The 14,715-nt window shown below is 43.8% G+C and overlaps 1 protein-coding gene across 1 annotated transcript in view; it reads left to right on the top strand.

Moving 5' to 3' along the window:
• MYCBP2 (MYC binding protein 2) overlaps positions 1 to 14,715 on the top strand; it is a 1,075,853-nt gene that overhangs the window by 819,036 nt on the left and 242,102 nt on the right. Inside the window, 1 exon segment of the mRNA XM_029603038.1 lies at positions 2,049 to 2,248. Coding sequence (XP_029458898.1) covers positions 2,049 to 2,248 — 200 coding nt within the window.

The following is a 14,715-nucleotide window of genomic DNA, read 5'->3' as shown; positions in this document are numbered from 1 at the left end:
CAGCCCCGAATTCAGATTTGTCTAGTGGGGCAAGAGAGAGAGCCCTTCCTCTTTCCCAGCTTCCCACTTGCTCCCCCTGGGTGTCCCCTCCTCACCCTACTGTTGCATCAGATGCCGTCACTTGAGCGCGTCACTCCGACAACTTCATCAAGCTGTGCAAGGGGGGTGGGAGGAGTGCTTGCCACAGGCACACACGGCTCCCCCTGCTCACTTAGTGCTTACAGATTCAGGTCTCGGGTATGTTCCAGTGTTTTCCCTCCTCCTGCTCAGGGTGCACAGACACTACGTAATCCACAGCATCCATGCACCCAGCCTAGTGCCACATCCTTATGGCTGATTCATCTTGTTCTCTATGGAGAACCCTGTTTACAGGCAAGCAAACTTGCTTTTGCTGTTTTTACTCCTTGATTTTAAGGGGAAAATGGAGCCTGTAGTTGACTGATGCATTAATATGCTCCATTTTCTTTTCAATTTTTTATTGAATTGCAGAGGGATGCGAGTATGTTTAAAAATAAAAAATATTCCTCCCTGGCTGAGGGGGGAAGGGGAGAGACGGGAAGCATGTGGTGGTGTGAATGGCATATAGTATGTATGGGGATGAGTGTGGTGTCGGAGTTGGCAGTATATGTGGGGCGGGACTGGGAAGGAAATGGAAAAATGGGATGGGATGGAGACATGAAGGTGTTTCTTGTTGCTCGATGCTTTAACCAATTTGTGTTGTGTTGTCTGTTCAATCTATTGATTGTATTTGCTCAGTGAGGGAATCACTGCCTGTTCATGTGTCATCCCAATAAAAATTATTTTGGAAAAAAAAATATTCCTCCTCTTTTATCCATCTCTATTATGCAGAAATGGTAATGAGCATAATATAGGAGGCTCAAGTAATAGTCTAATGATAGATTAAACAAAAACAACCTTTAAAAAAGGAAGGAGACCTTGAAATGTGTCTATCAGAAAGAAGGGATAAAGCAGTGAAACTTGTAACTAGGGGTCACAAAATGAAACTAGGGGGGGGGGGGCGCGGAATGACTCAGAACCAACATCTGGAAATGTTTCTTCATGGAGAGGGTGGTGGATGCTTGGAATTCCCTTCTGGAAGAGGTGGTGAGGAAAAAAAAAATAAACAAATTCAAAAGGGCATTGGATAAACACTGCAGAAAGGCTAGAGGTTGGAAATGAAGAAAAGGGTGCATGGAGGTAGCTTGCACAGCGCGAGTTACTACCCTTAACAGAAGGTATGGGGATTGCTACCCTTAACCAGTTAGCCATGATACTTTTAAAGCAACTGCAACATTGCTCTCTGCTTTGATGGTGGGGGCAAAAAGGGGAATTGGATTTGGGCAATAGTCATCAGTGGGCCCCAACTTTTATAGTCCGGTGTACTGATATACAAACATTAAGGAAAAAGCACAGGACTGCTTCTGTGGCCAAGTCCAAAATCAAAGCACGATCAAACAACATTGTCTGAAATGTCATGAAGGCTGCTCACCCAATAAAATTGCCTCTAGCAGTAATTTTCTTGCAGGTTTGATAGTTGCTTGATATTGATTGAAAATATTATTACCCTTAACATAAGGCTTGGGTTCACCTGCACACAATGGCAGTTACTACCCTTAATAGAAACATGGGGGCAACCTGCACGGAGCAGCAGTTACTACCATAAGAAACTTGCTGGGCAGACTGGGTGGACCATTTGGATTTTTCTGCCGGCATTACTGTGTTACTATGTAAGGTATTTTGAAGACTGCAATTAATTTTCAGTCTTCAGAATGAAAGTGTGCTGTTTATCTTATAGGCTTTGGATAAAAGCTGAACATATAAAAGTAATGTTTTAATGCAGATATATTTGAATTGTAATGTTTTATCTGGCAAGGAAGGACAGGCAGTAAAAGGTGAAAATGCAGTTATAATGTAGTTGGCAAAGTATCAGTTATTCAGTAAAACTAGGTCGGAAAATGTGGCAATCCCTGATTTATACTGGAAAGAAAAGTACATTTAACATCTTTTTTTTCTCCCTGTCTCTCCATGTGCTTCCTATTTCATCCCAGAAGTTGGATCCTCTCTTCTAAGGCATCCATCACCGGAACTTTCTCGCTTAATCTCAGCTCACAGCTCCCTTTCAAAGGGAGAAAGGAACTTCCAATGGCCGGTGCTGGCATTTGTTATACAGCACCATGATCTTGAAGGTCTTGAAATTGCAATGAAACAAGCCTTACGCAAGTCTGCTTGTCGAGTCTTCGCTATGGAGGTACAATATTAAAACTAGCCAAGACACTGGTGTAAAATATGGTGCATCCTGTTATGTGCATGATTGAAAATAAATGTCTCTGCATGATACATGCAACCCAAAAGAACTGCATATTTTGAGTTGTCGTAAACCAAAATAAAATAGATTAGTATGTCCTAAAGATCTCATTTACATAGCTAACTGAGCACTAATCATTAGCAGAGCAGCTTTCACATAATTAATAGGGGATGTGCATTTGTTCAAAACAAATAAGGTATCCAAACCAAATGGGGCAGATTCATTTTGATTTGTTGAACATAATGAATTGGCCAATGCTCAAAAAATCAATAAAAGCTTTTGTTTTTATTTCCCATTAAAGTCTATGGGACAAGCAAACTGCAGGAATTTTTTTTTTCTCCTGAAGGCTGCCAGCAACCTTACAGGCCAATACAGTAAAGCGCGGCCGCGGTTACCCTGTTTCTAACCCGCTTTTTACCCACAATTTGGCCGCGTAAGTCTAACCCGCGATTCACTATCCGTTTTTACCAATCTTTACCGCTTCTTTAAATCGACGCATATCCCTTTCCGCCTGCGGCATGTATATGATATGTAAACAATCGGATTAGCTATTCCCTCCCATACAGTAACGTGCGGCCCAATTATCGCCTTTTTAACCAACTGTTTTGCCGCGTCTTTAACCCGCTAATTTACCGCCTACCCTGACCCTGGTGTTAGAGGGATGTGACAGCAATAGGCAGGCTCCGGTCAAATAAGTGGGTGGGTTGGAGCAAGCGAGTAACATGGTGTGGCCTGGTTCTCCTACGCTCGGGCATCGGGGATTGCCAGTCCTCTCTCCCCCCCTCCCAAAGCAAGGCGCAGGGCGAAAATAGACTCGACACGTTATTAAAGCAAATAGAAATTGTAACAAAAGTAAACTTACTGCATGCGTCCAGCAGCCCCAGTCCTCTCTCCCCTCCTCCCGAGGCACGCACCGCGGCTCTCCTGCGTCCCGTGGGCAGCCGGCGGCGAAAGCGGCTTCCAGCAGCCCCGCCGGCGAAGGTGCATGAACGCACGTCCAATTTGGGCGCTCAAGCAGCGAAGGCGCATGAGCGCACGCCATGACCTCGGACATCCATCCGGGCGCTCAGGTCACGGCGTGCGCTCATGCGCCTTCGCTGCTTGAGCGCCCAAATTGGACGTGTGTTCATGCACCTTCGCCACCGGGGCTGCTGGAAGCCGCTTTCGCCGCCGGCTGCCCCCGGGAGGCAGGGGAGCCGCGATGGGCGCCTCGGGAGGAAGGGAGAGAGGACTGGGGCTGCTGGAAGCATGCAGTAAGTTTACTTTTGTTACAACTTCTATTTGCTTTAATAACATGTCGAATCGATTTTCGCCCTGCGCCTTGCTTCGGGCAGGGGGGAGAGAGGACTGGCAATCCCCGATGCCCGAGCATAGGAGAACCATCCACTTCCTGGTACATGTCATTTCAAATGACAGGTACCAGCGCACCCAGGATACTGTATAGGCGCTGTATAGCGCTCTGTACAGTAAAATGCATTGCGCTTCATGGACGCTTCTTGGACGCACTTTGGACGCGGCTTGCATTTGCATGCCATTTAAATACTGTATCGAGCGGTATGTGATCCGAACTGAGCGCGCGGCAAACAAGCGGGTGCCCGGCACTGCCGCACTTTTTCTACCGCGTCCTTACTGTATCGGCCTGTTAGTCTGACTGGAGCTAGGGCAGGAAAATACAGGGATAAAAGAAAAAAAGAAAGCAGGACTAATAATCCAGATAAGGCATTTTTTTAACCAGGGTGTCTGAAAATGAAACAAAATCTCATTTTTATTCAGTTTTCTGTGGGCTCTGTAAGAGAGTAATTGTGTAGCTCTGTGAACTGAAGTAAACTTGCTAGAAGAATGAAAAAAGACTGAGGGTCTTAGGAGAAGTTAAAAGTGAGATGGGCACTAGCTTTGCTGCTGTTGCACACTGTTAACTGTGTGTCAGAAATCTTTTTTTCTGGTTTTCAGTGATAGAGCACTCACAATGTGACTACACAGTGTGATTGTAACACAGAAGAAACCATATAGAAAAGTCAGAGATCTCTGTATTGGGTTTAATAGTTTTTGTGCTGACAGATTTTTAACTGCAGAAGTGCAATATTGAGTAGAAAACACAGCAAAGGAACCATGCTTCAATTTTTGCTTCCCTGAGTCACATCTTGGAGTGGAAAAAGGAGTCAAACACTGTGTAAACTAAGCATCTTGTGTGCTGTTTTTCTGTAAATTGTTGTCATTTCTGGGGCAAAAGAAATATCACACAGTGGCACTGGCAGTGAACAAGAGATAGTGTGCCTATCTATGTGCACTGCACTGTGTTTGTGCGTGAGAGAGATTTTTTATACTGATGTGTGTGAGTAGTGATTAAGAGAAATAAATTCCCTTGTAAAAAGATAAATGCTTTTCCATAGACCGTAGGTAGTTCATTCTTAGTAACTGTGTCAAATATCCATCCTGCCATGGGGAATGGAAGAAAGAGGAAGGTGTGGTTATAACAAAGGGAGAGGGACAAATTTGACAGCTTTCTGAAAAGGCACCTATAAATGCAAATCCTAGTTGGTAGCATGATTAGTAGTACTGCCAGCACTCCTTCAGCTCAAGCTAAAGAGATTTTTTTTACAAAGAAACCACACAAGTACAAACATCAAGCAAGAAAAAGCTAAGGCTGGAAAAACTGTACTTCCGTCTCCCACTGTTACTTCTATTTCTATGGTGCATGCGCTACTCCTGGGAGAATTTTGCGCAAACAAATTTAAAATTCTGCGCACAAAAACTGAAAATTCTGCAAACTTTATATTGGTCAAAATAACACAATTTACATGACAGTCTTTAAGTAATTAAACAAAAACAGAACGTTACAACTTGAGGTACTGCAAAAAAGCAGATGTATTGTACTTTTACTTTTAATGTATAATTAACGAGACTTACCAGAGAGAGTGGTATCAGAAAGATGTCAGTGTGTTCGCAGTCTCATGAGCTCTTGCCCTTACAGGGCTACAGCCCCTCTCTTGACTTCACCACTTAGTAATTACGTCATTTACCTACTCTCTGCAGGTTTGTCTAGTTTGTCAATTAAACTTATAGTCTTATAAAGTGCAAGTATGCCTCCCTTAAAATCCCTAAAAACACCCGTATTAAACCCTCTAACATGCCACAACCAATCATTAAAACATTGTGTGTTTCGATTTATGCTTATCTCTCAACAGTATTTCTACTATGTTTCTTCGCCGTGTTACTGCACTGCTTCAGGTGAATCGCCCGACATTGGCCATGTTTCGGCGCGCTCCTCGCGCCTGCTTCAGGGGCTACCGTTCCTTCACAAACTCTATTACAGAAAACATAAGTCCATAAATACCTTTAAAACAATGTCTATACGTATCTCACTCTGCTAATGCATTGCTACTTACAATTCAGTGTGGCACAGATTCTTCCTACCGCTTTGTCTTTCAAAAAATGGCGCTCAAGCGCTATTCTTCCGTCTCCACCGGATATCAGCTGTTTTATACTCTAGCCTCAAATCTGGAACTAACCTATCCACTACAAGAAGACCGCCCAGTCAACTTCCTTGTTGAGCCCAGCCGGGGCAATTGTGTTCAACTTAAAGATCCAGCGCTGTTCGCGCTGTAATAAACAAAGATTTAAATCCCCTCCCCGCTCATCCTGCTCAATACAGTCCAGGACCGTACTATGTAAAGTCTCAAAAACATGGGATTGTTCAGCGCAATGCTGAACTAATGGAGCTTCCATCCTTCCTCGTTTCAGTGCACTCTTGTGCTCTATCAAACGTGTTTTTAATGCTCTCGTGGTTTTGCCCACGTAAATGAGCCCACAAGGGCACCAGATGGCATATATAACATTTCGAGAGACACAGGTAGTTGCTCTGATCGGTTTAAATTTTTTTAATTTCTCAAGAGGAATATTTATATTGGAATGAGCAAGGGGGCACATGACACACGACCCGCACGGGAAATGACCATTCCCTTCTTGGGATCTAATTGCTGGAACTTTAAAATGTGACCTGACCACCTGATCTTTAATGCTCATTCCTCTTTTGAAAGCTATTAAAGGCTGAGTTGCAAACTCATTGTGAACCTGTAATACGTTCCAATGTCGTCTAATACTCTGCACTATCCCATTCACTCCCACAGAATACGGTAACACACATGTCAACCTATTATTTATAAATTTTTGCCTCGGTTGCAATAGATATTCTCTATGATTCCATCTAGCTCGCTTACAGGCTTTCCGGATTACCCCCAACGGGTAACCCCTTTCTATGAATCGCTGACTCATCTCTCTTGCTCTTAATTTGTATTCTTGAACTGATGAACATAGTTTCCTCAGCCTCAAAAATTGGCCAAAAGGAATGCTGTTACGCAAAGTTATGGGATGACAGCTAGAATACTCTAATAAGGTATTGCGATCCGTTGGTTTCTGAAATATCGTGAAACAAAATTTATTGCCATCCAAAGAGATCCTTATATCCAAAAAAGGAATTGAAACATGATCATAATTGTATGTAAACTGCAATGCCTGTTCACAGGAATTTAACCAAACCATGAATTCTTGAAAAAGGACCTCAGTCCCATGCCACACTATGAAAATGTCGTCGATGAAACGGCGCCACACTATAATATTGTTTTTATATGGAGAACTCTCTAACCAGCGTGCCTCAAAATGTCCCACATACAGGTTAGCGACACTGGGGGCCATAGTGGCCCCCATTGCCGTGCCACCAACCTGTTGATAATAGCTTTGTTCGAATAGAAAAAAGTTTTGTTTCAACGCCACAGTGGCTAAATCTATAATGAAAGCTATGGGAGGACGAATGGATGTTGCCTGTGCTGTTAAACTGTCCCTGAGCACCTCTAATGCCGCATCCTGCGGTATATTTGTGTACAAAGACACAATATCTATTGTAGCTAGAAGCACACCATCTGAAGGAACATTTAAGGTCTCCAAAAATTGAATTAATTGTCCTGAATCCCGGACATAAGAGGGCAGAGATGGTACAAGTGGTCTCAAAAATGTGTCCACATATTGGGAGAGTGGCTCCAGAAGCGAACCTTTAGACGAAATAATAGGCCGCCCTGGCGGGTGTACCAGATCTTTGTGAATTTTTGGAAGATGATAAAAGGTTGGTACCCTAGGATATTCTACCTTTAGGAACCGAAATTCTCTCTTGGTTAACCAGCCTTGCACAAAAGCATCTTCCAACAATTCGTCAATCAATTCTTTCAACTGTTTAGTGGGATCTTCTTCTAATTTTTTATAGAACTTCTGATCGGCCAGCTGTCTCAAAGCTTCCTCTCTATAAAAGTCCTGATTCATTACCACCACTGCTCCACCTTTGTCAGCACCTTTGTCAGCACAAAAGTGCTGACAAAGGTGGAGCAGTGGTGGTAATGAATCAGGACTTTTATAGAGAGGAAGCTTTGAGACAGCTGGCCGATCAGAAGTTCTATAAAAAATTAGAAGAAGATCCCACTAAACAGTTGAAAGAATTGATTGACGAATTGTTGGAAGATGCTTTTGTGCAAGGCTGGTTAACCAAGAGAGAATTTCGGTTCCTAAAGGTAGAATATCCTAGGGTACCAACCTTTTATCATCTTCCAAAAATTCACAAAGATCTGGTACACCCGCCAGGGCGGCCTATTATTTCGTCTAAAGGTTCGCTTCTGGAGCCACTCTCCCAATATGTGGACACATTTTTGAGACCACTTGTACCATCTCTGCCCTCTTATGTCCGGGATTCAGGACAATTAATTCAATTTTTGGAGACCTTAAATGTTCCTTCAGATGGTGTGCTTCTAGCTACAATAGATATTGTGTCTTTGTACACAAATATACCGCAGGATGCGGCATTAGAGGTGCTCAGGGACAGTTTAACAGCACAGGCAACATCCATTCGTCCTCCCATAGCTTTCATTATAGATTTAGCCACTGTGGCGTTGAAACAAAACTTTTTTCTATTCGAACAAAGCTATTATCAACAGGTTGGTGGCACGGCAATGGGGGCCACTATGGCCCCCAGTGTCGCTAACCTGTATGTGGGACATTTTGAGGCACGCTGGTTAGAGAGTTCTCCATATAAAAACAATATTATAGTGTGGCGCCGTTTCATCGACGACATTTTCATAGTGTGGCATGGGACTGAGGTCCTTTTTCAAGAATTCATGGTTTGGTTAAATTCCTGTGAACAGGCATTGCAGTTTACATACAATTATGATCATGTTTCAATTCCTTTTTTGGATATAAGGATCTCTTTGGATGGCAATAAATTTTGTTTCACGATATTTCAGAAACCAACGGATCGCAATACCTTATTAGAGTATTCTAGCTGTCATCCCATAACTTTGCGTAACAGCATTCCTTTTGGCCAATTTTTGAGGCTGAGGAAACTATGTTCATCAGTTCAAGAATACAAATTAAGAGCAAGAGAGATGAGTCAGCGATTCATAGAAAGGGGTTACCCGTTGGGGGTAATCCGGAAAGCCTGTAAGCGAGCTAGATGGAATCATAGAGAATATCTATTGCAACCGAGGCAAAAATTTATAAATAATAGGTTGACATGTGTGTTACCGTATTCTGTGGGAGTGAATGGGATAGTGCAGAGTATTAGACGACATTGGAACGTATTACAGGTTCACAATGAGTTTGCAACTCAGCCTTTAATAGCTTTCAAAAGAGGAATGAGCATTAAAGATCAGGTGGTCAGGTCACATTTTAAAGTTCCAGCAATTAGATCCCAAGAAGGGAATGGTCATTTCCCGTGCGGGTCGTGTGTCATGTGCCCCCTTGCTCATTCCAATATAAATATTCCTCTTGAGAAATTAAAAAAATTTAAACCGATCAGAGCAACTACCTGTGTCTCTCGAAATGTTATATATGCCATCTGGTGCCCTTGTGGGCTCATTTACGTGGGCAAAACCACGAGAGCATTAAAAACACGTTTGATAGAGCACAAGAGTGCACTGAAACGAGGAAGGATGGAAGCTCCATTAGTTCAGCATTGCGCTGAACAATCCCATGTTTTTGAGACTTTACATAGTACGGTCCTGGACTGTATTGAGCAGGATGAGCGGGGAGGGGATTTAAATCTTTGTTTATTACAGCGCGAACAGCGCTGGATCTTTAAGTTGAACACAATTGCCCCGGCTGGGCTCAACAAGGAAGTTGACTGGGCGGTCTTCTTGTAGTGGATAGGTTAGTTCCAGATTTGAGGCTAGAGTATAAAACAGCTGATATCCGGTGGAGACGGAAGAATAGCGCTTGAGCGCCATTTTTTGAAAGACAAAGCGGTAGGAAGAATCTGTGCCACACTGAATTGTAAGTAGCAATGCATTAGCAGAGTGAGATACGTATAGACATTGTTTTAAAGGTATTTATGGACTTATGTTTTCTGTAATAGAGTTTGTGAAGGAACGGTAGCCCCTGAAGCAGGCGCGAGGAGCGCGCCGAAACATGGCCAATGTCGGGCGATTCACCTGAAGCAGTGCAGTAACACGGCGAAGAAACATAGTAGAAATACTGTTGAGAGATAAGCATAAATCGAAACACACAATGTTTTAATGATTGGTTGTGGCATGTTAGAGGGTTTAATACGGGTGTTTTTAGGGATTTTAAGGGAGGCATACTTGCACTTTATAAGACTATAAGTTTAATTGACAAACTAGACAAACCTGCAGAGAGTAGGTAAATGACGTAATTACTAAGTGGTGAAGTCAAGAGAGGGGCTGTAGCCCTGTAAGGGCAAGAGCTCATGAGACTGCGAACACACTGACATCTTTCTGATACCACTCTCTCTGGTAAGTCTCGTTAATTATACATTAAAAGTAAAAGTACAATACATCTGCTTTTTTGCAGTACCTCAAGTTGTAACGTTCTGTTTTTGTTTAGTAGCTATATATTTGAGGTTTTTTGAGCCAGCATATATTATTAGTCTTTAAGTAATTACATTTTAAATTATTACAGAAAAAAGTTATTACTAAAGTTGCAGAATTTTAAATATTTTGAACAGAATTTCCCTAGAAATTCACAGAGTGTCCCTTCCACATACACACACCCTCATACGGTCTCTTTCACTCTTTCGCACACACACACATCCCCTCATACGGGTTCCTCTCTCTCTTGCATACACACGAACACAAGCACCCTTTCTCTTTCCCACATACATCCTTACACAGGCTACCTATGTCTCTCTCTTACGCAGCCCTTCACACAGGCTCTGTCATACACAATCCCTTCACACAGGCTCTGTCTCACACATACACAATCCCTTCACACAGGCTAGCACCCTCACATATATACAATCCCTTTTTCATACACACAAGCTCTCAATCTCTCACACACATACACACTCCTTCACAATCTCCTCATATTGGCTCCCCCTCTCTCTGAAACCCACACTCAAGCATCCCCCCAGCCCCCCTCTCTTACCTCCTATGCTCTCTCTCTCTCACACCCTCCTGCTCTCTGTCACCCTCCCCTCCCCTCATAAAGGCTCCCTTTCTGAAACCCTCATTCAAGCATCCCCCCACTCCCCCTCTTACCAACCAAGCTGTGTCTCACCCTCCCCCACACCCCCTCTCCTCTCTCACACACACATTCTCTCTCACGGCATCCCCCTCCCCTCATATAGGCTCCCTCTCTCTGAAACCCACACTCAAGCATCCCCCCACCCACCCACCCTCTCTTACCTCCCATGCTCTCTCACCCTCCTGCTCTCTCTCACCTTCCCCACCCCCTCTTACCAACCATGCTCTCTGTCACCCTCCTCTCTCTCACACACACATTCTCTCTCACCGGCATCCCCCCATGTTCTCTCTCACACCCTCCTCTCTCTCACCCTCCCCTCCCCTCTCTGACAACACATTCTCTATCACCGGCATGTCGCGGGCCGCGCTCCATTCGTGGCAAAGATGAAGGCCCGGTGCGCCGTTCGCAGCAAAAAGGAAAGGCCCTTGTGTCCCACGGGACACGCTCCTTCATGGGAAAGATGAAGGCCCAGCGCACCGTTCGCGGCACACGGGAACCTTCCATTTTCGCCTTGAGAGGAGCACAGTCCATTCATGGCACATGGGGGCCTTCCCTTTTCGCCGCAAATGGCATGTCGGGCCTTCGTCTTTGCCAGGACACACTCCGTTCACAGCATGCCGGGTTCTCCTCTGCTATTTTCTGCGCAGAATTTGGCAGTTCTGTGCAGGGGGGGGGATTCTGCACTTAACCCCAGGAGTAATGCGCAAGGGAAAGCAGTGAAGGGGCAAGGGCAGTACTAGGCAGAGCAGCAAAGATCAGCACAGCGCTCCTCCCTGATAATTCCTGAGCAATGTCTGCAGCAGGTCCTGTAAGAAAGTACTGATTCAGAGGAATCATATTAGGGCTTATCAGAATCAGAAAGAGATAGATCAGCTAGTAAGTATGGAGAACTTGGGTGGGGAAAGGGTTTCTAATTACTAGCATGCTATCCTTTATTGAGCAAGTAGAAGAGGCAGAAATCAATACTGTCGGAGCAAGGAGCACCTCCAAGGAAGAGGAGATAATGGAGGGCCTGAATGATGCCCCTGGCCTTTGATGCCTTGATCCACCCTTAATCCCAGCCTCAGTGCCAGCACCCAAGCCTGCAGAAAGGGAGAGGAAATCTAGTCTGGAGGTACTTAAGAGCAATGGAAGATACATGTTTTGCAGAGTGCATGCATTCTTGTAACTACATCATTAGAGGAAAAGTACTGGAGCATCTTCCAAACAGTAGCATGCTGCATCATGCATGCTTTTCAGGGGTGGGTGCCAATACTAGCCTGTGGACCCTGTTTGCCAGCAGCAAGAAAGCACTAAAACAGGGGAAGTCAATCTCTCAAATCAACATTCTGGCCTCTTCCTCCAGTGATGTGATAGGCGAAAAGCCCCCCAACCCAAAGTCAGCACCAAGCCATTATGGAGCAGATGGGATGGGGGATGTCACCACTTCACTGTCCCATGCTAGGAGGCAGGCAGTATGGAATGTGTTTACATATTACATTGGGGATATGATTGCTCTGGACGACCAGCCCTTACTGATGGTAAAGAATGTGAGATTTAAGCAGCTGCTGCAACTGTTAGACCTCAATTACAAAGTGCCCTCCTTAATGTCATTCAGCAGGCAGATTATCCCTGGCTTATATACTCAGTGCTATGCTTGTATGAGGGAGCAGCTGGCCAAGGTGGACAGGGAAGCATGCATTTCTCTAATGACATCTAAATAAGCCAGAACACTATATACGCATAGTGGGCAGCTCTAACAAGGGCAGAAGAGCAAGGTATAGGTGAACTGTGCTGCATGTCCAGGTGATAGACAAGAGCTGCAGTTTGTGAATATCTTAGCAGTAATAAGCAAAATGATAGAGGGCTGGCAGCTAGAGCAGAGAGAGAGAACTGATCTGTTCTTTTTCCATGTCTGACTTGGTAAAAATATGAAAAAAGCAATGGAAGATGGGGGCTATGAGGCGATCCATTGCTTTGCAAACTTGCTCCCTCTGACAATAAAGGACTTCCTGGGAGCCAAGGTACAACAAAGCAGCCTAGTCCTGAACAAAGCAAACAAGAGATGGAAGAAATTAATGGGGCATTTTTACCAGTTTGAAAGGTGGGCATCAGCTGAGTGAAAAACAGGAAGTAGCAGGGGGGCACCTGTGTACTATCTGATTCAGGATGTAGGCACTAGAAGGACTGTCTTTCATGAGTTAGTTCTCAATGGCAAGATAGGTATGGCTTGCCTTCTGGTATTCTGTGATTGGCTATATATAATAGAGCTGATACCTGAATCCCTTCAAGGATGCCACAGAGGATCTCATTTCCTCAAGAGCTACCCTGAACAAAGTGATCCCCAAAGTGAACATCTTGTACAATACATTATAGAGTTTCCTGCAGAAGTAGGGACTGACAGGAGTTGTGTTGCTGTCCATGGACTGATTGCAGTAGCCAGGTGCAAGATAGGCTGAAACCCTTTACATGGAAGGATAGTTATATGTTAACGACGCTATGTCTCCCATGGGTGAAAAGGAGCATTGCCTGCCTATCTGACTCTCTAATTCAGTGGAGGGAGAGGGTGTTGGTTAGAGTATGAGAAAAGGAGTGCCAGAGGCAGAGGGAGCGTGGGGATGGAGTAGAGGAAAGAGTGAGCACCCTACATAGTAGCATCAGCCAGAGCAGCATCCTGTCACCTACCACTTCCTCCTCCACCTTTATCTGCTTCCCCTTTACTCCTCCTCCACCCACCCATGGCCACAGCAGAACATTGCCTTTTAAAAAGGCATAGTTACAACAAGGAAACACCAGCACAAATATCAGTTGTGCACTATCTGGCAGAGCCCATAGAGGACAAGGCCATAGGTCCATTGGCATATTGAATGCACAAGGCCAAGATCTGGCCAGATCTTGCCTTTGTGACCCAGCAATTCCTGCCCTACCCATCAACTAGCATGCCTGGTAGGGATCATTGTGATTGTGAGTCCACATCATTTATGGCTGATGCCAATCCCTCTTTTCAGATTTAGATTTACCCACAGTACTGCCTCATTACCTTGTAAGTCCTACAATTCTGGTCCTTTAATATAAATTTTATATATATATATATATATATATATATATATATATATATATATATATATATATATATATATATATAGTGCTGCCACTCCTTTTCTTCCTACCTTGTCCTTCTTGAATAGATTATAGCCTGGTATAATTATATCCCAGTCAAGGGTTTCTGTGTAGCATGACAGCCACCATTTATTTATTTATTTATTTAAATTCTTTTACTATATCCAAGTCTGCTTTTTTTTTTTTTTTTTTTTTACCATATCCAAGTCTGCTTTTTTTCATGGCTGGCTCTAGATCTAGGACTTTATTTCCCATACTATGAGCTTTAGTGTAGGATTGGAAGGGAAGTAAGCCTCATCGATTTTCAGAAAAGTATGTTCATGAGTAGTGAACTAAAAATAATAAAAGCGATGGGCCCGGATGGGATACATCCGAAGGTATTAAGGGAACTTAGAGAAGTTCTGGCAGCTTCTTTAGAGTCAGTAGTAGTTCTGGAGGTCTGGAAAAAGCAGATGTGGTTTCTCTTCACAAAAGTGGAAGAGAAGGCTGGAAACTACACGCTGGTTAGTCTGATTTGTGTGGTGAACAAATTAATGGTATATCTTTACTACAATAGAGGATAGTGCAGATTCTTGAATCCAATGGATTACATGATAACATGATTCGAAGCAGCATGGTTTTACCAGAAATAGGTCTTGCAGATGAATCTGATCAATTTCTTTGATTGGGTGACCAGAAAGTTAGATTATGGGAGAGCGCCAGATATAGTGTACTTGGATTTCAGTAAGGTCTTTGACACGGTTCCACATTGGTGACTTATAAATTAAATTGAGCACATTTGGTATGGGCCATTA

This window comes from Rhinatrema bivittatum, chromosome 5 (genome assembly GCF_901001135.1).
Source record: "Rhinatrema bivittatum chromosome 5, aRhiBiv1.1, whole genome shotgun sequence".
NCBI classification, from domain to species: domain Eukaryota; kingdom Metazoa; phylum Chordata; class Amphibia; order Gymnophiona; family Rhinatrematidae; genus Rhinatrema; species Rhinatrema bivittatum.
The sequence above is the reverse complement of the archived record's forward strand: the minus strand, read 5'-3'. Positions and strand labels throughout refer to the sequence as shown.